We start from the raw sequence: 25,379 nt of genomic DNA, 5'->3' as shown, positions 1-25,379 counted from the left end.
CTATTATAAACTAACTATGCTAGTAAAGAAAAAACGCATAAGTATATACAAATAAAAGGATTATAACTAATATACACAAGAACTACGAGTAGCTAGGGAAGCGGAGGTCAGCTAAGCTGCGCTCCACTGTTCCAACGACCGACACGGGCGGTAAGAAGGAACTGAAGGGTGGCTGGGTCGGCAAGGGTATATATCCGGCACTATAGCGGCGCCACTCCAGGGGGCGCCCTGCCGATCCACCGAGTGTTGCTAGGGTAAAAATCTTCTGACGAACGTGCATGCGGCGCGCGCACACACCTAACTGGAATGGATATGAGCAAGCACTCGAAGAAGAACTATGGTTTTCAGGGTTAAGCCACCTTCCTGTCCTACTGAGGTGGAGTTAAACGGCCACTAGCAGAACAGTCATGTGGCTACTGGAAATACAAACTCATGGAGTTTCCTGTTCCCTAATACACAGAAGAAAATTTGGCCCTTAATTTTTCCCTTCACGGAGAAGGTGAAAGAATGAGCGTGGGTAAAATGAAAGTGAGGGAATAGTAACAAAAACTACAGATGAGCTAGTATAGTTAAGAGCCATGCAAGCTTATTCTGTGTAGCTCTGTCAATGCACCTTGTGATCTGCAAAATCCCTTTCATTCTAGTCCAAGAACTTTCCTAGGCAGATACTGCCATTCACGCCACAATGTGCCACTAAACGAAGGGTTTCTCATAACCACACACACATAGCTCTTCTATTCACCAGTAAATCTCAAAGCACTCTATACAGAAGGTCACTATCATTATCCCCTGAAACTGAGGCACAGGGAAGTGACCTGGCCAAGGTCATCCAGCAAGCCAGTAGAAGAGCCAGGAATGGAACACAGGTCTCCCAACTTCCATTTCACTGCTTTAACTACTAGGCTTTCTAGATAACCCAGAAAAGTAAATGCTGACACATCCTGTCTGTGATTATTAATAAAGTATATTAATCAATAAAGTGATTAGTATACCTGTGGCACTCCCAATTTTTTACAAGCATCAAGGAAGTTTTCAACATTTCTTCTGCACTTTGCCATACTGAGTTTAGGCTGTAAAGATAGGATGTTAGATCTTTGTTAGGCATTTATAAAAGGACTTAATAATTATGATGCAAATTCAATAACAGTTGTACTAGAAAACAAGCAAAAGTTACAAAACTAATTTTTTTAAGGACTTAGTTCATAACAGACTGCTAAACACTTGAGACTTAACGTAACACCAAATACTGGCTTATTGCATCCTGAAATAAAATAAAAACTGACAATATAACCATTTAAAATAGCAAAGATAATTCAGAATTTTGAACTCCAACAGTTTGCTTTCACTTCAGATAGAATAAAAATGATGTAGCTGACTCACCACTGCTGGTGATGGTACATGAATACTTGCAACAGAACGTGGCCTTATGTGATTGGCTAAATGGCAAAGAACAACCCCATCCATCAATGCTGCTCCAATGTCATCTGGCAAAATGACTTTTAGCCTCGATTCAAGATTCTGTAAAATAGAAGAGGTGTCTATAGTAATGATATTCTCACTGTTGAGGAAATTTTGGTTTAATTTAAAATCCAGTAATCCCATAAATTTAAAAACAACACTAAGCCTAAACTGTTATGCTACTGGGCACTAATATTCTTTGTATAATTAACTTGCTTTTCCTCAGCTCAGTTTTTAATGACGTGACTATGTTCACAGGTATATTGAGGTAGCAGCTCATGCAGCTGCTCATCTGTGCACATGTGCAGATTAGCTATGAAAACAAACCTACTGCTCCTATCAAAGCCCATATAATGGACAGCTTGCACATTCATTTTCTGAAGGTGAAAGATCTGTAGGCTGAAATGTCAGGCTCAGAAGCAGCATCAGCTGCTGGTGAAGATATGGAGGCTATGGGTTTGATACATGCTATTCATGGGAGGCAAATTCTTTTTTCTTCTACTCTGGGGGTCACACCCACATAGACACACACAGAGATGGTTGGAGTGGAAGCATATTTGGGGAGTGGGATGTCACCTGTCCAAGAAGTGATAATTGAGTGGTGAGGGGTGGAAGTACTTACACCTGTGTAGCAAGAGAGTGGGGGAAGGAGGAAGTGCTTTTCACCACACAAACTACAAGCCTTCATGGAAAAAGGGATAGGAAGCACACCCGATTAATCATCTTAGGAGCAGTGTTTCTCCTAAACAGCTTAACTGGACTCGAGCAAATTGCTGCTGCAACAGGAGCCGGAGCTGCTATCATGGTATTATCTATAACATAGACTCAGTGTCTAACTGAAATCTCTGTACATTATGTGCCCTTTAGACATGTGCAGCCTCTGATGACATGCAGCTGGGATTCTGAGGATGAATTAAAAATATAACTAATACAACATCAAGAACTGACTGTTCTAAGTTTGTTTTATCTAATCATTCTTTAGTAGCTGCATAAAAGAGAGTTACACTGTGTTCTAATAATTAAGAATGTAACTTACAAAATGATTTTCAGAATAGAGCAATATAGGAAAACATCTATTCAAAACACTGAAATTTAGATCCAACATGGCTTTATTCACACTCTTTTCAGCTAAGGTCCTTCCCACCAAAGCATGTCTGATGATTCAGGGATGAGGATTTGAAACCTGGGGCCAACTCTTCAGGTACATGCCAGAATGCACAGCTTGTTAGTCAAGAGATGGGCACCATTCTCCTTGTGCCATGTTACAGCAGCATTGGCTCTCAAGGGCCAAACGTATGGCCCAGATTGACATGGTGTAGGGGCATCCCAACTGCACCCCCTTTCCTAACCTGGTAGGAGAGATGTGTTGCATACAAACTCCAGATATGGAGTTACAATACTACAGTTATCATCCTTGCACTGCCTGGGCCATGTAGTCAGGTTTTACAACAAGTACATGCTGGTGGTGCAAAGAAAAGTAAGCGCACTGCACGCAAGGGCGTGGCCCCACCAGCTGGAGCCTAAACAGCAAGTCATGGGAACGTACATTGCGAAGATGTCTTATTTGTTCCCTTTCTTCCCTTAAATGCTCCATTTTCCTCCTCATTGTAAATCCAGGGTCCACTACTCCAGAGTCCTGGCGAGAGGAACGGCTGAAAGCTGTCATAAAACAGACAGTTGTCAATATTTGGAACACCCCCACTGTGGAAAAAACATCCACCAGTAAAGTAAAAGAGAAAATCACAGTTATTGAAATGTTAAGCAGAACAAGTACGTTTCAATGCTATAAAGGCTCAATGGCCTAGCAGCAACATGTAGTCTTTAGGTGTTAAATTTTCAAAGGGAAGCACATTGGCTCTTCCTTCAAATGTCTGTATTTGTGCCTGGAAATTGGGTAGGTAGCAAATCTGTCTGGATACAAAACTGTGCTTTCATTTTTGACAGGGTAGACCATACTGGTTTTTGAAAATATCTATTCTTACAGCTTTTTACTGTAGCCCAGCATAAAACTGTTGTGGAAGGAACTCCTCTAATTTATTTATAACCATAAATTATTAAAATAAATATTTAAAACTAGGTCACGGGAGAAAGTTTATGAAACCACAAGTTACAAGTATGAATTTTCTTATTGACCAAAGCTTCATAATGCTGCACTGGTGCAATGGAAAGGACAAGATTAAGCATTCGAGTTTGCATTTGACTTATCATTCTCCACTATCAAAAAACCTTGCAGGTGACTATTTTATTATTGGATTATCCTCTTTCTTGCAAATACCAATAACTTTGCAGTATTTAATTTGGAAGAATTTCCATAATATTTAGAAATATATTAACTTATTACACTTTTAAGTTTAATTCTTGTGAAAACACATTGAAAGAGGTTCTATTTTGGGGGGAGGGTGAGGGGGTCATCTTAGCAGGAAATAATCTAGACATCCCCAATGAGCATTTTATGTAACTTGTTCCTAATGCCAACACTGGTCCTGTACATTTTATGACATGCATGCTACACATAAAAGATGTGTATTCTCATCTTAACCACCGAGTCTATGGAAATACCCAAAGCATAAACTTCTTAAAAGGTGGAACTCTTTTTTATAATACACTGTACATTAGAGAGTGAACTGTCCACAGAGACAATAAATGACCAACTGCAGAATGCATTTTAATACTGAGTGCTTACAAGCTAGTATTAACAAAGAACAAATTTGTGAAGAGAGCAAAAGATTGACCTGAATGCATATTGTAAACAAGTAAGGCAAGCTTTTCCTAATGAGCTCAGAACCTCCTAGATGTTCATGTGAAATTCTTCATTGTTTGGCCAAGGCAGCATTTCTCAACTGTACTTTAAATGGCTAATATATATAACATGCATATGACTGATGCAAATGTCAGAAGATAGCACTAACTAAAAATATTTGTAGCCTTGCTTCCTAGTTTTCAGAAAATTAAGGTCTGCTTTAAATAAGAGGAGTTAGCAGCACTCTGGAAGTGGCAAGGGCATGGCAGCCTAAATGTGCTGAGCCTAATGATTATTGGCAAACTCTGAAACCCCACATATTATTTCAATGGACAATAGCCTGCCCTTCTGTGAAGCTCCCAGCCATTGATTGTCAAAGGCAGATCTGCATCGTTTTCCCCCCTACAAAGGATGGCAAAAGACACAAAAGAGAAATGAATAGAGCCCTGCAAATCTGTGATTTGCTTTATATCCATGGGTACCTGCATCTGTGGATACTCAGACCATTTTTGCAGATCCGATGCAGATCGAAATTTTGTATCCATGCAGGACTCTAGAAATCAATGTAGCAAATAACTGCAATTTAGAGACAGTGCAGTTATGAGCTTATCAGAGCAGCTAGCCATGCCTCTTCCAACTGTACACTTGCTATAAGTCAATTGTGGGCACTGTACTGTGCAGTGGCCTCTCCCTTTCTATTTGTTCCAAAAAGTCCCAGTCTCACATCTCTGCTGCCCTTATCTTCAGCTCTAATGTGGGAAGCAAGATTTGCTGTGGCATACTGTATTAGAGAACATCACCTTACCTGACCTAGGTTTGAGACCAAACGGACCATGAGAGTTACTGTCTGTCCTTTCATAATCCTATTAAAGAGAGATAATATAATCAAGTTTTTTGCAATTTTCTCCAATTTTTGATGAAAAATTAAAAATAGTTTTCACACCCTAAACTTTTGTTTCCATGATGACAACCTGCTTTAACTAAGTTGAAAAGCTATAATAAGGGAGAAGACATTTTAATAAGAAAGCAGCGAATGAAGACTCATCATCCACAGAAGAGAAAAAGACATAAGCCTCTTCTAGGCACAAAAGTGGCACAAGTTTAACTCAAATCTGTTTTTAAATAAATGTAAACTAGTGCAAGCCTCTGCGGGGACACATTTCTAAGCTAGTTGTGAACACTAAGTGTATCCACACATAAGCTGGGATCTATATAAAAGCCAATGCTAGTTAACTTGGTGCCACTTGTATGTGCAGGCAAGACCAGAACCATTTACAGAACAATGGGAAATGACAGCATGGGTAGGTAATTGTGGAATGAGCAGCTTGCAGATAGACAGCCACTAATCCAAGTCTGTCTCTCCCCTGCTGTGACAGTACAGATCAAGATCTAGTCTTGACACCCTTTTGCAGCTCAAATGGGGGGAAAATAGACCCAGGAGGGATTATCTTTCTGTTTTCAAGAAGAAATTACTTTCAACAGCTGGGACAGCGGTCTCTCCTATCCCAAAAGGTGGCGAATGGGAACTCTAACTCTTCAGATCCCTGATGTGCTTGGAATCTTCTCCCAGCCCCCTCCACTGTACACAAGAGATTCCTACCTCATGCCACACACTCATGATCCCTATATGACAGCGGGTGGAAACCTTCAGCTTCGTTGGATGTCTTTTCTTCCTGGGTCAGTACTATAATGCAGCTGACAGCCAGGGAAACATCATGGTCAGGCCACAAAGCATTTTCCTTCCTAACCCTCAAACAGCCAGAGAACCACACCACCCGGGTAAAAGATGCATAAGGCAGTCACGACTGTGGGGATGAAACCCCTTAAATTAGAGGGGGGCCTTCACAATTCTGGCTCCTCTATGGACTCGCTGAGGACCTATACCATAACTTGTTTTTAAAACTAAAATGCTACGTATGTAGGTAGCCTGCACTCTGTGTCTGTTCAATATGGCAGCTATGATTTCTCCCTTCTCAGTAGCTATTTTCATCAGCTAGAGTTAAGAGGCAGAAAACAAATAGTGCTTTCTTATATTCCAACCTTCGAAAAAATCAGAGGGAGCAAGAGATTTGATGGTAGTGGAGGCAGGACAAGTTAAGGAAGTTAAAAAGGTATCTGTCCTTGATTCCTACTTATTTCTGCTTTGAATTATTGCAGAAGTGCATAATATTTCAATTTCTCTTTCAAAGCAAAGCCTATTGATTAACATTTTCTGACCTGTCCAAGAGTTGCATGTTTTTGCACAGTGAACCACAATGAAAACAAATTAGCGCACACAGAAAATGTTCACTGAAAGAAAAAAAAACACAAACTTGTACCTCAGATGATACAGGAGACTGTGGGGACACATTAGTATTATCACTGTCTTGCTAAAAAGAAATCAAAGAGATGAAATTATAAAATGAAAATTATGATTTTGAATAGGTATAATATGAAATTATGAAAATGCATACAAAAGACACATGCAACATTTTTTCTTCAAGTGTTAGGCAAAGTGGTAGTGACTAAATAAAAAAATTGCAAATCAACTAAACACACATGTACAACAGCCATAATTGGGACAAAAGGTTTTTCCTATTGTAAAACATCTTTAACTTGAACACCTCAATACATGGGAAAATGTGTAAGTCTATTATTCATTAAATACATTTCAATTTGACATACTTCATTTTGAAGCTAATGTTATTTTAAAATATAGTCCTTTCATTTAGTTGTAAAACGTTTAAGTCACAGAGTACACCTTTATCTGTAATTATTATTTTGGAAAAGATTGGAACTAGTTAACTGCAGTTTTCCTTTAAAGATGGTCACAAAAATAGAATGTAGAGTTGTCACTGGATCTTTCTTTGAGATCCAGCTTTTTCTACACTACAGAACAATTTTTCTCCAGATTTTAACTGTAGATGCATCTATTAATTCACAGTTGAGTAACTATAGCAGTTGAACTGGTAACTGTTATAATAATCTAAAGGACTGCTTTGTGTGTTTCCATATTGTTAAAAGACAAAAAAGGTAAAGGAAGACCATTTCAGCCACCCTGACCTTGCAATTGGAAAGGTAACTGACAGCATTATGGTTTGCCAATGGTTTTGTTTTAAATATTTCCAACAAGAAATGAAAGACAAGACAAAGAAAGGAGGACAAAAAATGAATTTCAAAAGTAACACTAACTCTTTAGTTCCTATAGTCCAGACTTTCAAATGTGAGGCCGGAGTCCATTTGGTATTAGCTAGGGCTGCCAATTAAATGGCAGTTAACTCACATGATTAAGTTAAAAAAAAATTAATGGTGATTAATCGCAGTTTTAATCACACTGTTAAACAATAGAATACCAATGTATTAAATATTTTTGAATGTTTTTCTACATATTCCAATATATGGATTTCTGTTACAACACAGAATACAAAGTGTGCAGTGCTCACTTCATTTTTACAGTGCAAATATTTGTAATAAATAATATGATTAAAAAATCAGTATTTTTCAATTCACCTCATACAAGTACTGTAGTGCAATCTCTTTACTGTGAAGGTGCAATTTACAAATGTAGATTTTTTCTATTACATAACTGCACTCAAAACCAAAACAATGTAAAACTTTAGAGCCCACAAGTTCACTCAGTCCTCCTCCCTGTTCAGCCAATCGCTAAGAAAAACAATTTTTTTAAATTTACAGGAGATAATTCTGCCCCCTTCTTATTTACAGTGTCACCTGAAAGTGAGAACAGGTGTTCACATGGCATGTTTGTAGCTGGCATTGCAAGGTATCTATGTGCCTGATATGCTAAACATTCATACGCCCCTTCATACTTCAGCCACCATTCCAGAGAACATGCTTCCTTGCTGCTGATGCTCGTTAAAAAAAAAAAAAATGCATTCATTAAATTTGTGACTAAACCCCTTGAGGGAGAATTGAACATCTCCTGCTCTGTTTTACCTGCATTCTGCCATATATTTCATGTTATAGCAGTCTTGGATGATGACCCAGCATGTGTTTGTTTTAAGAACACTTTCACTGCAGATTTGATAAAATGCAAAGAAGGTACCAATGTGAAATTTCTAAAGATAGCTACAGCACTCGACCCAAGGAAGAATGTGAAGTGCCTTCCAAAATCTGAGAGGGACAAGATGTGGAGCATACTTTCAAAAGTTTTAAAAGAGCAACACTCTGATGCGGAAACTACAGAACCCGAATAACCAAAAAGAAAAATCAGCCTTCTGCTGATGGCAGCTGACTCAGATAATTAAAATGAACATGAATTGGTCTGTATTGCTTTGGATCATTATTGAGCAGAACCTGTCATCAGCATGGACGCATGTCCTCTGGAATGGTGATTGAAGCATGAAGGGACATCTGAATTTTTAGTGCATCTGGCACGTAAATATCTCGCAACGCGGGCTACAACAGTGCCATGCGAATGCCTGTTCTCGCTTTCAGGTGACATTGCAAACAAGAAGTAGGCAGCATTATCTGCAAAGGTAAACAAACTTGTTTGAGCGATTGGCTGAACAAGAAGTAGGGCTTAGTGGACTTGTAGGCTCTAAAGTTTTCAACTGTTTTATTTTTGAATGCAGTTTTTTTGGTACATAATTCTACATTAGGAAGTTCAACTTTCATGATAAAGAGATTGCACTACAGTCTTGTAGCAGGTAAACTGAAAAATATTTCTTTTGCTTTTTACAGTGCAAATATTTGTAAAAAAATTACAAAGTGAGCACTGTACACTTTGTATTCCGTGTTTTAATTGAAATCAATATATTTGAAAATGCAGAAAACACCCAAAAACATTTAAATAAATGGCATTCTATTATTATTTAACAGCGCAATTAATCGTGCAATCACATTTAATTTTTTTAATCTCGAGAGTCTTAGGATTAGCATTTCATGCTGATGGATGCTATGGAAATAATATGGTGCAAAAAGCATAAGGAAATATTAACAGGCTTTTTGTGGAAGAGTCACTTCATCCGAAGTACCTAATATTGTGCATAGTATGCACATAGCAGTGTATATATTGCTTTTGTTCAGTTTAATATCTGAACTATTACTAGTTCGGTACCAAAATGTAAAAATCCGCACGTTTCATTGTCTCATTGTTTCCTTGTGTTCCCATCTGTCTGAATGCAACTGTTGTCTCGTTTTATACTTTGATTGTAAGATATCTGGGGCATGGACAGTCTTTGTGTGATGTTTGTATAGCACCTAGCCCAGCGTGACCCTGGCCCACGACTGGGTGGGGATGTATGTATGAATGAATGAATGAATGAATAATGGGTTTTCTGAGGTATTTTTTACCACTATCATGCTCACCTCATCATTTTCATTTCCACTTGAACTCTTTCTGGAAGACTTGTACTACAAAACAGAAACAAGTTTTGTTTTTTAAAACAGGAAACATGGGTTTCATTTGTACCGTCAAACTGCCAGATAGATGGGCATCATTCAGTAAACGTTTTTAAACGGTGAAGAACTTGGGGCTGGGAGCTAGCAGTTTCTATTCCTGACTGCCACTAACTCCTGACATGATCCCGAGCTGGTCATGTTACTTACTTTTGTCCATCCACATTACTTACCTATGTCACAAGGCTGCTGACAAGCTAGCAGTGCTGCAGAAGTAAAAACAAAAGACCATTTACCTTGTGCAGTAACAGTGGTTCTCTGAGATGCGTGTCCCTATGGGTGCTCCACATAAGGTGCACATGGACCTCTCAAGCCCTTGATCAGAGATTTTCCATTAGCAGTGTCCATTTGGCCCACTCATGCCCTCTATACAACCTGATGCCACACTCTGAGGGCATACAGGGCTACACGGGCAAACTGCCCTCAATTCTTCTGTATCTGAATGCCCAACAAGAACAGTCTGAAGCAGAGGGGAAGGAGGGCAGTAGTGAAGCACCCAGAGGACGCACATCTCGCAGAACCACAGTTACTGTGTAACTACTTCTTTGAACAGTGTCTTTATGAGTGCTCCACTTCAGGTGACTCCCGAGCAGTGTGCTCACTGGGAGGGAGGGAGCGAGCTCTGGAATCAAGTCCAAAATCAAAGATCATACAGCAGAACCAAATGCTGCATCAGATCTGATGGCATGAACTAATGCATAGGGTTGAGAAAGGTATGCACTGCAGCAGCTCTGCTTAACTCAGATGCTGGAATATTTTTGTGTAATGCTGTGGAAGTTGCTTGTGATCTTGTAGTGTGCTACAGTCCTCTGGGGAGGCAAAGCACCAGCTGCATCATACCAAGCACTAACACAGCCAGAGACCCATCTCAACAGTCTCCATGAAGAGATCATGCATTTCTTTAACCGTTCAGCAATGGCGATAGAGTGTCTAGGTGATTTCCAAAATTGTTTAGTCTTATCCATATAAAAGGCCAATGCCCATCATACAACTAACGTCTGAAGAGAAATCTTCTGGTGAGATTTATATGGTTTAGGAAAAAACACTGGTTAAGATTGGTTAAAATGGAAATTCGACAGCACCTCAGGTAAGAGCTTTGGGTGCAGTCACAGAGAGACCTTGTCCTTGAAAAATATTGTGTGGGGGTCTACCATCAAGGCTCCAATTTCTCCAACCCTGAGGGCTGACATGATAGCTACTAGAAAGGCCATCTTCATAGATAAGTGATGCAAGGAGTAGGTTGCTATAGATTAAAATGGAGGTCCCATAAGGTATCTAAGTACCCAGCTGAGATTTGAAGTCTGAGCAGGATCCTTAACATGTGGGTGAAGATTACCCAGACCTTAATAAATCTCGATGACATTAAGTGCACAAAAATAGAAAACCCCTCTAGAGGGAAATGAAAAGCTGATATTGCAGTGAGAGGAACTTTAATAGAGCTAATAGATACACCTGTTTTTTTAAATCCAGCAGATAATCCAATATGGCTGATGGAGGAGAAGATTCAGGCACAAAGGGGTGATCTTGATACTAGTGGTTGAACCTCTTCCATTTCTGAAGGTAAATAATTAGAGTTAACTCCCTTTTACTGATTAGTAATATTTAGTAATGTTGAGCAGGTGGATTTTAATCCCTTGAGCCATCTAGGAGCCATGCCTGGAGATGGAGGACCTCTAGGTTGGGGTGAAGCACATGACCTGCATCCTGAGAGAGGAGAAGAGGGACCATTGGGAGCTTGAGCACCAGCTGGATACATAGGTGAAGCAGGTAAAGATATCAAGCTTGCATCGGCCAGGTCAGCACTACAAGGATAACCCTGGTATTGTTTTGCCTGATCTTGTTCATCACTCTAGCATTAGTAGTGTTGGAGTGAATGTGTAGAACAGGTCCTCTGTCCAAGGAAGCAGAGAGGTGTCTCCCAAAGGGAGGCGACTTAGACCTTCTCTTCAGTAGAATAAGAGGAACTTCCTGTTGGGGGATGTGGTGAATAGGTCCATTTGCGGAAGTCCCCACCTCTGGAATATTCCATGAAGGATTTGACAGTCCAATTCCTATTCATAATCCTGGGAGGAGTGCCTGCTGAGCAAGAGGCTTTGACATTTTGGACTTCAGGAAAGTAGCTAATATCTGAAGCTGATGGGCTATACAGCAGTTCCATAACTGTATAGCTTCAGTGATCTTGCGCCTTCCTGTTTACTGATATAGGACATCCAAGCCACATTATCTGTAAATGATTCTGACTGATTTACTCTTGACAAGGTGTCAGAACTGAAGGGGGATAACTTGGACTTCTTAACACTTAGCTGGAGACCCAATTCTGGAAGAGGGAGAGAGCTGTCTGGGTGGAAATTAGCACTGCTTTGTAAGACAGGGCCTTGACTTTTCAGATACAGGACGACTAAAACTGCTTCTTGCTCAAGATAAGCAGCTAGCCCCACTTGTAGCAGAAAGAGAGCCTGAGACAAGAGGCCTTGTATCAGAAGCCCATTATGAGGCCTAAGACTTGAACAAAAGTAGTGGCCAAGCCTTGCTAATAGAAAGCAAAGTTAGCAAAAAAGTCAGGCTCTGCCTGTGTGCAGGCTCACAGAACCAGGCAAGAACAGGGCTGGTATTGCAGAAACATGCACACTCTTAAGTGCTAGGCACAGGACACTCACGCAAGCACATTCCAGAAGGGTGGTACTAGAATACCCCGACACCAAGTACAGTACGAATACACTCCCCGAAGATGATGCAAGGATACATTGACCCCCTCTTAGAGATAAGGTCAGGGTGACAGTGTGATGGACAGAGATGTTTTGATTAAACCAACATATACAAGGTAATGGGTGGTAACAAATCACGTCATGGAGCAGTAACTAACTATGTCTGAGGGGCAACATGCAACTTGTTTGTACTGGTGTATAAGGATGGATCTTAGAGGGAGTATCTTTGTCTGGCTTAGGGGGCAGTGGAAAGTCCCACCACTAATTGAACTGGTCCATTGTCATGGGCATACATGTGCGAGGGTAACTGTAGACATTGATCCGTGGAGCTAGGACCATGCTTCGTTGGCAATAAACCTGGTCGGGTGCCTTCGCTTCTAAACCAAGTCTTATGGTCTTATTGGGCAGTTCTATCTAGGTCTTCTGTGTCTGCTATCTGCACAGAGCTAGGAGAGCACCCTGAAAGAACAGACACAGGCAGCCAACATCTGACAACACCACTAAAAGCTTTAAGAACACCTTTGGGGCCAAAGAGAGGTCAAAGGGAAGTACTAGATATTGAAAATGATCCTGGTCCATGATACCAGAGCGCAGGTATTTCCTGCATACGGGATGTATCGCTATATGAAACAAGGCGTCCTGTAGGTCAAAGGCCGAAAGCCATTAAATTCTTAATGGCAGATTTCAACTGCCTTAATTATGAGACCATTCTTTCTGCAATCTTCTGCCTCATTCACTACACACCTCTAAACTTCTGGAACAAATGAAGCCTGGGACCTACAGACAATCACTTCCTTTACTAGACAACTCTGGTTCATCCCCACAGGGTCCATCCTATGCACTGAATGAGGAACGGGTCCTATGAGGAAACAGAAGACAGCATCCCTGTTCTTAGTTCGAGCACTTGGACCTAGACCCAGCACAGTCTGCAGCAGCCCAGAACTGCAATTACGGGGAAAGTCCAGCTCAGCCCTGGGCTGGAGCATGCTCAGTGCAGAAATCACCTTTGGAGCTTCTAGCTGCTAAAACTGAAGATGTCTCTACTGAATAAGTGTGAACTGCAATTTTTCAAAGGCTTATAATTTGGCCAAATTTTGGCAGATTTTTGTGGGGACAGTAAAAGGCACATCCTGGACATAAAAGCCACCATCCTGTCAAATTCAAGTACTTATTCCAAAGCAGCAGCCCTAGAGATTTTTAAAGAAAGGGTCACCAAAATTTTATAACATGGGCAAAGCAACATTCTTTGAAATGACAAACATTTTAGCTATAATTAAAAAAAAAATCTTAAGTAAGACAGAGTCATTACTGGCCCTTAGTATCAGAGGGTGGCCGTGTTAATCTGTATCCACAAAAACAGAAACCTGTGGCACCTCAAAGACTAACAGATTTATTTGGACAAACTTTCATGGGTAAAAAACCCACTTCTTCAGATGCAGGCATTATACATGAAGAGAAAGGAGTTTCCTTACAAGTGGAGAACCAGTGTTGACAGGGCCAATTCAATCAAGGTGGATGTAGTCCACTCCCAATAATTGATGAGGAGGTGTCAATACCGAGAGAGGGAAAACTGCTTTTGCAAAGAGCTAGCCACACCCAGTCCCTATTCAAACTCAAATTAATGGTGTTAAATTTACAAATGAATTTTAGTTCTGCAGTTTCTCCTTGAAGTTTGTTTTTGAAGTTTTTTTGTTGAAGTATAGCTACTTTTAAATCTGTAGTAGAACGTCCAGGGAGATTGAAGTGTCCTCTTACTGGCTTTTGTATTTCACCATTCCCGATATCCGATTTGTGTTCGTTTATTCTTTTACGTAGAGACTGTCTGGTTTGGCCAATGGTGTGGCTCACGTAGTTGGGTCCTCTGATGGTGTCGCTAGAGTAGATATGGGGACAGAGTAGGCAATGAGGTTTGTTACAGGGATTGGTTTCTGGGTTACTGTTTCTGTGGTGTAGTGTGTAGTTGCTGGTGAGTATTTGCTTCAGGTTGCGGGGCTCTCTGTAAGCGAGGACTAGCCTTCCTCCCAAGGTCTGTGAGAGAGGGATCATTTACCAGGACAGGTTGTAGATTGTCGACAACGTGCTGGAGAGGTATTAGCTGGGGCTGTATGTGATGGCCAGTGGTGTTCTGGTATTTTCCTTGTTGGGCATGAGCTGCACCATCAGGGACTCATTCAACTGCACATCTACCGATGTGATATATGCCATCACGTGCCAGCAGTGCCCCTCTGCCATGTACAAACCGGCCAAACCGGCCAGTCTATGTAAAGAGTCCTTCCCTTTCCCGCCTTTGCTCCAGAGAGTCACATATAGTACTAAGGGACACACTTCTTGCCAATTCAGGATGATATGCAGGGAAGTCTCCCCAGCCTGGGCCTGACTAGGGCCTTGCTGCACTCCATAAGGTGCTTCCAAAGCCAATGTTCTCGCAGAAACGCACAGCAGCTACTGCATTTAATGGAGATATGAGCTTCTCCGAGGCAGTATGGTTATCGTCACTGGCCCAAAAGGAGTGACAGGAGAAGATGTGGTTTTTGAAACCTGGTATCCTAGGCATAATCTAAGTCCCATGCTGGGAGACTGGAAAGAATTTCACATTGGGGAATCCAACAATAACTAGTGACTACTAAATAACAAATTGAAAAAGTTATAACCAAGTATCAGCTCTGGACACTAGAGGATTCTGACTCAGACCATGTGGTGCTAAGAAAGAACTGGAGAGGCGGTCGGTCAGTTCCACCCCTCATCTCCTCAGTGTGGAGCATGAAGAGAATAGGGACACTGGTGTGGACTAACGGACACTATTTGCAATAATTCTCCAATTTCAGGAGGATGGAGCACATATGTATTCAGTTGAATATACAGAGGCACTTGCACTCAAAGAAGAAATGTGCGATTGGATTCAGTTTATTTAGATCTTCTGTAACACTGTTAAAGCTGTCATATCTTTATAGATAGAAGGGCTAATCTGAAGCTTGTCACAAAAAACACAATCTACAGAAGTTGGGTGATCGTGTGTCTATTTTGCATCATGCAGACACTGACATCTTGTGACCATTAGTACACATTGCAAACAAATGGAAAAAATTTGAGAGTATTTCCTCTCTCTCACCCTCAAGTTAATGCAGTAAGATAGTTACTAAATCAAACATGTAAGGGTGATATTAGCATACTGTACTAGGATACGGCAACTGATTTAAGATATACTATATATCTTTCTTAGACTGCAAAAATACCAAATTGAGCATAAACGTTTGTTTAAAATAGTTTTGGATATTTTTTGTGGTTTTAATCTTGAGGTGGGGTGAAGAAAAGAAGAAATGATGGATGTTTGGAAGGATTCTAGGTTAGGTTTTATTCTCTGCCTTCAGAACACAGTTTGAAGTTTACATTTGCTGTTGAAGATAGAGGAATAAGAAGCATTTCCTCACTCATCTAAATTTTTCCAGTTTTCCTGCACTCTCAAATTGCCCTGGAAGCATATGTATTAATCTAACAGGATCGAACCAACTGGAGAATATAACTCACGTGCAAGTTAGAAGAAAATGCTATCCCATCAGGACCCTTCATTTAGTTATCCAAGAAAACCTAACTGTGTATCTTACAAAAGAGAAATAAAGCTCATAGTATTTTTAATGACTCATGCCTAAAACACAGTATTTCAAAATACTGTTTGTTAATATGATTAGACGATATATACACACTTCTACAAATTGCAGCAGAGAGTGAACCAGAAGATAAATGTATCAGTTTGTATCATACTAGTCTGGTGATAATTAAACTTAAATACATTGTCTTCCTTTAGGATACAGAAAAGGTGCTCAAGTTGTAACTAGAAACATTAGTTCTTCAAAGAGGGAAAAGAGGCCGCAAATGAAAAAAGAAGTATACAATACCTTGAAATATTCCTTTCTAACTTGTTTGCTCCTCCTCCTCTCTTCATTCTGCCAGATAACAGGCTGTGTTTCTGGCCAGTGCTGCTCATCTGTCAGATCCTTTTGATTTTCTAGTGGCTGCGAAGTATTTAAACATTAGCATAGATTATGAGGACAGTGAAATTATATTAAAGAGGTAAATTTGAACAGAAAAGTTGGTTTAACTAGAAATACTATTTATCTTGGGCCTTATTTGCCTCTGTTACACTTCAGTTTTGCAGCATTGTAATTTCACCAATCTCTGATACAGGTCACTTCTACAGACAGCACTTCTTACATTTCAAGACTCTAAAATAAGTTATATATGGTGGGGAGTGTAAGTTTAATGATAGCCTTAAATTACTTAATTTTTTTTTAAAACCACAGCTTTCTTCATTAACCCTGCTGGGCCTGATTTTCACAAATTAGGCATGTACTGAAATTGTACACACTAATAGGCATGCAAATGGGAAGGTAGATTTGTGATGAGCTATTCATGAGCGATTACCTTATTTGAGCACACAGCAAGACATTGTGCATGCAAATTGAGCTGTGCATAATTTTACACATCAGGTCAGTTATCCACTGATTTTTTTTAATAAAGCATTTTTTGTGACGCCCACCTACAATCAAATGTATGCAATAGATGGCACTATCTAAATATTCATCTTTACAACATGTAAATTAATAATTTGAAGGAAACAATAAAAGGCTTATTCATAAAAGATCAGTTAATTTAAATAATTAAATGTTCTCATATCCACTAAATATAAAGGAAGATGATTCAAAAGGAAATATTTGCTTACAAGGACAATGCATATAAATCAATCTACATTTCTAAAGCTCTCTTTGTATTACCACCTAAGGGCACCATAAAATGAACATAAAACAAACACTGAATTGAAATCTACAACCAAACATTTTGAGTTTGATCACAAACATTTCACAGCACTTTGACGTGTTTCCTACCTAGGTATAAAAAGCAAAACAAGAGATCTACAATATAAGGACTATTTAAAAAACTGAGGAAATAGAAAAATCTGTTACGCATAAGGCAAAGAAATGATACAAGAATAAAGCAGGGCGAAATTAAGACCCATAATGCCTTAGAAGCAGTACAAAGATCTTAAATTCATATAAGCATTATTTGAAAGAAAAAAAAATGAAGCCTGTATTAAAGATGCAATACAAAATGAAGTTTACATGAAGAGGGACATTTTTAGATTAACTTTACCTTTGCAACCACAATTATGTACATAAATTTATTGGTAACTGCAAACAAATACGTCTGTGAACACAAACACTATGCAAGTTATGCTACACCAGTAGTACATCCATGGATGAAATGATTATCAAGGGCTAATAAAGGTTATACAGTTTTACATGCACATATTTACCTGCCATCTGTAAGGAGACACTGGAGAATTTGTTTCATCTGTTGAGACACTGTAAAAAACAAAAACAAAACAAACAAACCCTATTTGAATATGTATTTTCTTGGTTTTATTAAATATTACTTTTTACACACTAATAGCAAGACTTCCAAAATATTTTATAAGAATATAGAAATTTGATATTTTAAGCAGATTTTTTTGAGGTCTGAATGTAGTCTTAAAAATGCATATTGTTATCAACACTGTTTTGATGTCTTGTCTGTTGCCCAACAACTTTATAACCAATACTGTCAAAGCTAATTTTATGAGGATTGATTAAAATGTAATGAAATTTGAGATTTTTGCATCCAGATCCATTACAAGGTCCTTTATAGTTTTAGCATACTATGCTTACTATTTTCCAAGTTTATTTCCAATACATACTACAACTGGATGACAAAAATCTTTAAAATATTACTTGTGGAATTCAGTCTCTTCCTTTCTTCAAGAACCAGATACACACTTTATTCAAAATTACCAGTAAAATTGAAGTCTGTTCTAATGCCATTTTAAAAAGGGCACTTGCAGTTTAGGGGCACACACTCTCCCCCACCCCCCCGTGAATATTAAGAACATCTAAGATTACAACAACTGAAAGTTCAGAGTAAAAATTTCTCTATCGTTTCCAGAGTTTTTATTTTGTGACTGCAACAGCCCTGTATATAGTCAGTTTCACTGTTTGCCCTGTACGGTCAGTTTTTGTGGGGGTGGGGGTGGTCCTTCACATAGCAGTAGGCAGAGAAACATTTTAGAAGAGGAAAATTAAATTGTAGAACCTCAAAAGTTCACATGGGGACTAACAGGTAGATATAGTACTTGAAACTACTTGTATTATTCAATTCAAAAAATGAGCTTAAAAAAATTTAAGTTCTTTGAACAAAATCCTTCTTCAAAGTTCCTACTTAAAACTCATTGCTTCAGTAATGGTTACCAACAACCATCTTGGCTGACACTGGGGACCGAACCAGGGAACCTCCAGAGCTGAAAGCATGAGTTCCATCATGAGCTGAAGAGCCAGACACGATAGCTGTGGGCTGCCAGAGATCCTCCCTTCTGAAGACTTTGCACAGGGAGGGATACATAGCACTCACCAAACAGTGGGTTACACGTAGAGTCATCCACAACCTGGTAACAGTTAGATGAGTAGCAACTTGTGATTTCTGCTCCTACTGCGTAAGAACTGTGCATATCCTGCTATTTTGTTTGTCTTCCTCAAGTTCACTCTTCTTATTTCTCTCATTTGCCTGACAGACCTTATTTTTCAGACTGTAAGCATTTGAGGGGTTAGGGACTATTTTCTGTATGTTTGAATGGAACATGTTACATTGGGGACCAATCTGGCCAAGGCCTCTAGATGCTACTACAATGTAAGTAATCAATCCTGCAGCTCTCACATAGTGAGATCTGACCACAATGAAGGTTTTTGCCTGTTTAAGTTCTTCAGAAACACAAGGCAGGTGAGGTGATACCTTTTATTGGACCAACTTCTGTTTGTGAAAGAGAGAAGCTTTTGAGCTTACACAGACCAGAAAGAGACCTGGTAAACTTGAAAGCCTCTCGTTTTCACCAACAGAAGCTTGTCCAAGAAGAGATATCACCTCACCCACCTTGTCTCGCTAGTATCCTGGAACCCACAGGGCTACAGCACTGTAAAGTCTTCAGGGCAGGGACAGTCTTTTTGTGCTGTGTTTTTACCATGCCTAGCACAATAGGTTCCTGGTTTATGGCTGGGGCTCCTAGATGCTACTGCAATACAAATAAACAACAATAATCTGTTACCTGCCCTATGTTAAAAGGTTCTTCAAGGAGTAGCAGTCAGTGTGGATCCCATAGCAGATGTGCATGTGCCTCATGAACACAAGATTGGATTTTTTTTTTTAAAATAGCAACATCTGTTGGGGCGACGCATGCACTCTTTGCCACCTTGGGCTCTTGAGCAGTGACATAAAGGGCAGAGCGGCTGCAGCCTTTTCTCGTTTCCCTTGCAATTCAAAGCCTGTGGAAACTGGGGACTCTGGAAAATGGGACCAGAGGATGGGCTGTGGGATACACATTGATAAGAACCAGTTGCTGTAGAGTATGTAACTGTTCCCTGAGTATGCGGATTCCTCTGTGGTGACTGGCAAGCAGCACTCCCTCAGGATTGTGGGAAGAAGGATTTCAGCTGCACACGTTAAACAGCTATTTTAGTACTGCCCTCCTGAACCTGGCATCTTACACAAGACGTAATGTTTGACAAAGGTCAGTAGATTACTCAAAGTTGTTGTCTTACAGATGTAACCAAGAATAAAAGATATCAAGTATCTTTCCCCTCTATATCCTAAATATAAGTATTAATTTATGTAGTATTAAGTATTAATTTACGTAAGATGTTCAGCACAGGCACACAAGGCCTTAGGCCTGAAACAGGCTGGTACGTAAATTCTCAGGGGCCGTGATGTGGCTCAGAAGTGGGCAACTGGATTATGATGTTGCATCATACAATATGACATCACTGAATACAACATAACAGAAAGTGAGGGATAAAAAAGCAGTAACTCATTTCTGATGACAAGGTGCTATTTCGAAGGTAACTGCAGTAGCTACAAAGTCGCTTACTACTATTCCAAGACTTTTAGCAGGTAGATTTAAAAATAGGCATGAGATATATGATCCTTCTACAATACTGTTCTGTAGAACTATAAATGTCACAAGCTGCAATTTGGGAAACAGGCTGCAAAATTTCTACTGAGGGCCATTATAGGTTTTGTTAAAATCCTAGTTTTAATTGCGTTAGAAAATCTAAGGAGGAAAAACAGCAATGCACATAAATAACGAACCAGAAACAATCCTGTGATGGAGCGTTCATCCAGTGAAAGACCTGGAAGGGTTAAAATGGCTAAGTGAGCCAATTAACTGCCCAGGCTGCACCTGCAGGAGACAGAGAGCTCAGATGGGCAGGAACAGGTGGGGCCTATATAATCCAGGAAGCTGGCAACAGAGGGGATTGCATGGAAGTAGTCTGTAGTCACTCCCTGGGTGAAGGGAGATATTGTTCGGACTATAGAACAATGGTTCTCAAAGCAGGGCCGTCGCTTGTTCAGGGAAAGCCCCGGGCGGGCCGGACCAGGTTGTTTACCTGCCGCGTCTGCAAGTTCGGCCGATCATGGCTCCCACTGGCCGCGGTTCACCACTCCAGGCCAATGGGGGCTGCAGGAAGGGTGGTCAGCATGTCCCTCGGCCCACGCTGCTTTCTGCAGCCCCCATTGGCCTGGAGCGGCGATCGGCTGAACCTGCAGACACGGCAGGTAAACACACTGGCCCGGCCCGCCAGGGGCTTTCCCTGAACAAGCGGCAGCTCTAGTTTGAGAACCACTGCTATAAAGGATAGTCCAAAGTCACTCCTTGGGAAGAGGGAATTGGGAGGCTGGCAAACCTGAGAGGGGCGGAAGCTAGGAAAGTAGGACAAGGCTCAGGGGGAAAGCAGCGAAGTATGGGAGAGGTCAAACCTTGGCTGCCAATGACAGGGCTCCTGAGCCAGGACCCAGAGTAGAGGGCATATCCAGGTCCCCCTACCAGCCACTGATGAAATGGCACCAGTGGGGCAGTAAGTAAGAAAACTGCCTGAACCCATTTTTCAAGAGGGGCTTTGATAACCGGGCCGGGGGGGGCCGGTGCCGGGGGGGGGGCGGGGGAAGGGAAAGGCGGGGCCGGGAAATAAAGGGGGGCGGGAAATAAGTATGGTGACCTGGCCAGAGGGGCCAAGTCATGAAGAGGAAGCTGGGGTTCCTGGAGTGAGAGGGGTCTGCAGGGCAAGAGGACAAAGGAAGAGACACCACCAGGGGAGGGCACAAGGCCTGGCCGGACCTAATCTCCAGGATGGCAAGCAGTTGGCGCTGCCAACAGTGAGTGAACCCTGTAAGAACTCATTTTTGGTTTATACATGGATAATGTACCTTTTTCAAAAGGTACAATATATGTTAAGATACTTGGAACCAGTCCTGTGTGAGATACATCATAAATACATATTTAAGTGTTTTAAAAATTGTGTATCATTTATAAACCTATTCATCAAATAAATCCAATCTGAATAAAAAGCATTGAAAAACAATTGTATTTAGAGAAAATTTTACTTGTATTTCTATTTCCTTTCTGCCTTTCCATTTATTACTGCAAGTATTTAATAGGAAACAAAAATCTTGTTTTTAAGTTCCATCTATTCACGTTGATTATTCCTTACTTGAAGTAAATCCTGTCAGTTACAGACTAGGCTGCTGAGGAGAGGATTATGTTGTCACAGATCTTAAGGATTACGACTCTGGGGCTCTAATTTTACAGTTCAAAAACAGTTTCTTCTGACATTAAAAGGGAAGTTTGTATTCGCCAAATTTGTCTCTTAGAAATAGAATAGCTATATCTATTGGTCCTCTACCAAGGACTGGTTCAAACACAGACAAAAAGATGCTAGTTAAAATCTACCTTATGAAGAGGGCCTTCCCCCCATGATTGCTCCTGAATATACCAAGTAATTGTAATTGTGCTCTCCCCTGCCCAGTAGCTGGGTTTAGGATTTGGCATTATTCACTTATATGATTTGCAGAGTAGCTTTTCCACTCCTGATGCTTCTGACTATTTACAGCTGGGAAATGTTTATTAGCAGCTGCAAACAGCAAAAACCGTCATTAAAGAACTCTAGCAAAGCAATAGTATCTCTAGGAAAAAAAAACAAAAAATTTAAGATTAAAAAAAGTTTGCTTTCAGTTTACTGCTCAATTTTAATGCCTAAATAACTTGAAAATGCACTGTTTACACCATACAGAAGTGTTTTTCAAATTACTAACAGTTTAAGTTAAACACCAAAACTAATTTTCTCAAGTTCTACTTAAATGTTCGAAGTGAGAAATTCCACACTTACCTCCAAGTTATTCCTAATATAGATATGAAACTAACCTGACTATATTTCAGAGAATAAAACTGGTAAATTAAACTCAATGGCTGAGAGAGCTTTTCATTAGGGACATGCCAAAATTAAACAAAACTGACATCTCAGGGACACGGTCAACTTGCATTTCTTTTAAAATTGGCAAACTAAAACTAATTCTTTTGACAGGGCACTCTTTCAAAGAGAGCGTTCTGAGTTTTTTCTTTAAAATGTCTTATACAATTTTTACCTTTTATCTGTTCTTTTCAACCAGAAAGAAACTGACAAGCTGACTAAAGAGGGCAAACAGTTAAACTGATTCTACACACAATCTGCCAAATGCGCCAAGTAAACAAAATGAAATAAATAATAAAATAAAGATATTTTCACTGACTTCTGTCAGCATAATCTTGGATGTTACTATATCATATAGTAGGCACATATCATTCACAGAAAGAAATAAGTGAAAGTTAACTATGCAATTCATTCCCGAGTATTTCAAACATGCATTATCAGAGGAACTGGTGTAAGCTTTTAGTGATATAGAACAAAATTCTTCAATTTATAACTGAACTTCAGCCATGGAATCTGAGCAACCCAAACCATACGAATGTTGTAAGATACTAGAATTCAGTTCAGCCCCAGTGGTGCAGGGAAGTGCAAACTGCACCTCGCTGTGCCCACTAGAGACCAAGGGGAGAGAAAAATCAAGCCTGGGAAGAACAGGCCTCTCCGCTAGCTGCTGAACCCCCAAGTTCTCCATTGCATCAGCTCCTCAACCAGACTCACAGCAGTGAGAACCTCTCTCTGCTCAATCCCTCACCCCTCTCAGATTGGTTTTCTGCTGCTGGGGACCATGAGTCAGAGGGTGGTGTTAGCAAACACCAAGCAACTCTGGCCTTTGTTTCTAAAAAAATATACCCCTTTATCAACACTGGTATAAGCCAAGTTAGGTCTTTCATCACAAAAGGCAGATAAGGACACCCAGCAGAGTAGTGATACAGCAAAGGGCACATAACAGTCAGGAATACTAATCATTTTATGAACTCATGGCTGAAAGAATAAGAACTTTCTGTTATCACATTTCACAGTGTGAAAAAATACTGATCTACAGAAATATACATTGCTGTAAAATGTCTTAATGATCATGTTATACCAGAATTAAACAAAAAATAAATTCTTGAAGAAGTTCACCACCACAACCCCAGAACAGCTAAAAAGTGCTCTGGTATTATTATTCCAACAGCTGTATTTCATATCCAAATTTTGTCACTGGAAGGAGTGTGGGGCTCCCACAAAAGTCAATAAGTTATTCACGAACATTCAAGGGCAGAATTCAGTCCTCATTGTTCAGTGTTCCTTCATCCCTACCCTGTATGAAATGTTCACCACAAAAAAAATAAAATCTTATTTCAGTACTATGAAAGAAAGCGCTAAAAATTTCTTAATACCTTTTTTCAGATTCCACGGTCTGCTTTGGCCTGTTTCTTGTGCTTACTGAGGTTGAATGATTAAGAAGCCTACAAAGAGAAAACACATTTATCTGGCAGCTCTCTAGTTAGCAACCTCTGTAAAGTATACAGCACCTTCTCCATTAAATGCTTCCTACAAAATAAACAAACACACTGAATATTTGTGGAATATTTTACATAGAATCTGAATGTGCTTATATAAAGAAAACCCAACAGAGCCCAGTCCTGCTTCCACTGAAGTCAATAGCAGAGTTTCCAACTTTTATGCTCTCTCAAGTCTTCCAATAGTAGGTATTTCTTTAAAAGAAAACAAAACAAAACCAAAAAACAACTCTTTACAATCTCAGAAAAAGCTAGCTCTCCTTCCTCATTTTTTCACACAAGAGGCCACATAAGCTGCTCTCATTGGGTTTAAAGCCAGCCAGCCTTCAGCTTAGAAGCCCAGCCAGTATTCATGCAAAGACAGGAAACACAGGGACAAGGGAATGCAGAGTGGGAACAGTCAGGAAGAACATACAGGTGGTTAGTGAGGCACACCATGGGGAGCAGGTGAAAAGTAAAATAAACAGGAGACTGGCAGTGGGGTTTTGAGCAGGAGACCGCAATAAAGGCTGAGAGAATTGGGAAGGAGTCAGAACAATGATGGGGAGAATGGTGTTGAATAAAATGGCAATTACCCTCCTGAACCCTTGAATGGGCAACTCAAGTCACCCTCCAAACTGCTGGTGGCCTATGCTTGTGTGCACATTTAGGGGTGGATTATTACCCTGAAACAATCATACACAGTGTAGAAAGAGATGGGGCTGCCCTCCTGAAAGGATTAAAAAGACAGACAGTAAATCAATAAACAGAGCAATTTTTTTTAACTGAATGATTTTCAAGCAAGCCTCATGCTATTTTGGGGTTGGACTCAGGATTTCTGAATTCTTAGAACAGAAAATATTGCACTGTAATACTCCATTGTTCTCAGTCCTGCTCACCGTGAAATCAAAGTGTACCCTTAAATTACACAAAAACCTAGAATTCAATAATAATAATGATAATAAAAACAAATGTGTACTAGAAGGATGAAAAGTGAAATAGACCCCTACATTTTAAGTCACAGATTAACCACTCTCTTATAACTGTCTTTAACTGCTGACTTGTATCACAGGCTTTCATTCAACCTCATCGGTGGCTCAGCTTAAATGGTACTATAAACACTTTTCAATGACAGGGTAAGTGTTGCGACTGTACAAATCTCATTTAACGTAATAAAATCATGCAGACTGAACTCTGAAACTGGAAAATATACTCCCTCCAGTCCATATTCCCTATATTCAGTCTTTAAGGACTGAATATTTCGGAGTGTTTTGAGGTAGGA

The 25,379-nt window shown here is 40.0% G+C and overlaps 1 protein-coding gene across 3 annotated transcripts in view; it reads right to left on the bottom strand.

Moving 5' to 3' along the window:
* LRCH2 (leucine rich repeats and calponin homology domain containing 2) overlaps window positions 1-25,379 on the bottom strand; it is a 98,256-nt gene that overhangs the window by 22,519 nt on the left and 50,358 nt on the right. For all 3 annotated transcript variants that reach the window (XM_075068914.1, XM_032776458.2, XM_075068913.1), the window contains 9 exons: window positions 23,996-24,064; window positions 17,609-17,657; window positions 16,194-16,310; window positions 9,506-9,550; window positions 6,517-6,567; window positions 5,004-5,061; window positions 3,005-3,117; window positions 1,381-1,518; window positions 993-1,070 (listed from right to left, as the gene is read on the bottom strand). In XM_075068914.1, the coding sequence (XP_074925015.1) occupies window positions 993-1,070; window positions 1,381-1,518; window positions 3,005-3,117; window positions 5,004-5,061; window positions 6,517-6,567; window positions 9,506-9,550; window positions 16,194-16,310; window positions 17,609-17,657; window positions 23,996-24,064 (718 nt within the window). The remainder of the gene's footprint in view (window positions 1-992; window positions 1,071-1,380; window positions 1,519-3,004; window positions 3,118-5,003; window positions 5,062-6,516; window positions 6,568-9,505; window positions 9,551-16,193; window positions 16,311-17,608; window positions 17,658-23,995; window positions 24,065-25,379) is intronic.

The sequence above is a fragment of the Chelonoidis abingdonii genome, chromosome 8 (assembly GCF_003597395.2).
Source record: "Chelonoidis abingdonii isolate Lonesome George chromosome 8, CheloAbing_2.0, whole genome shotgun sequence".
In the NCBI taxonomy this organism is placed as follows: domain Eukaryota; kingdom Metazoa; phylum Chordata; order Testudines; family Testudinidae; genus Chelonoidis; species Chelonoidis abingdonii.
This window is presented reverse-complemented; position numbering and strand designations above follow the sequence as displayed.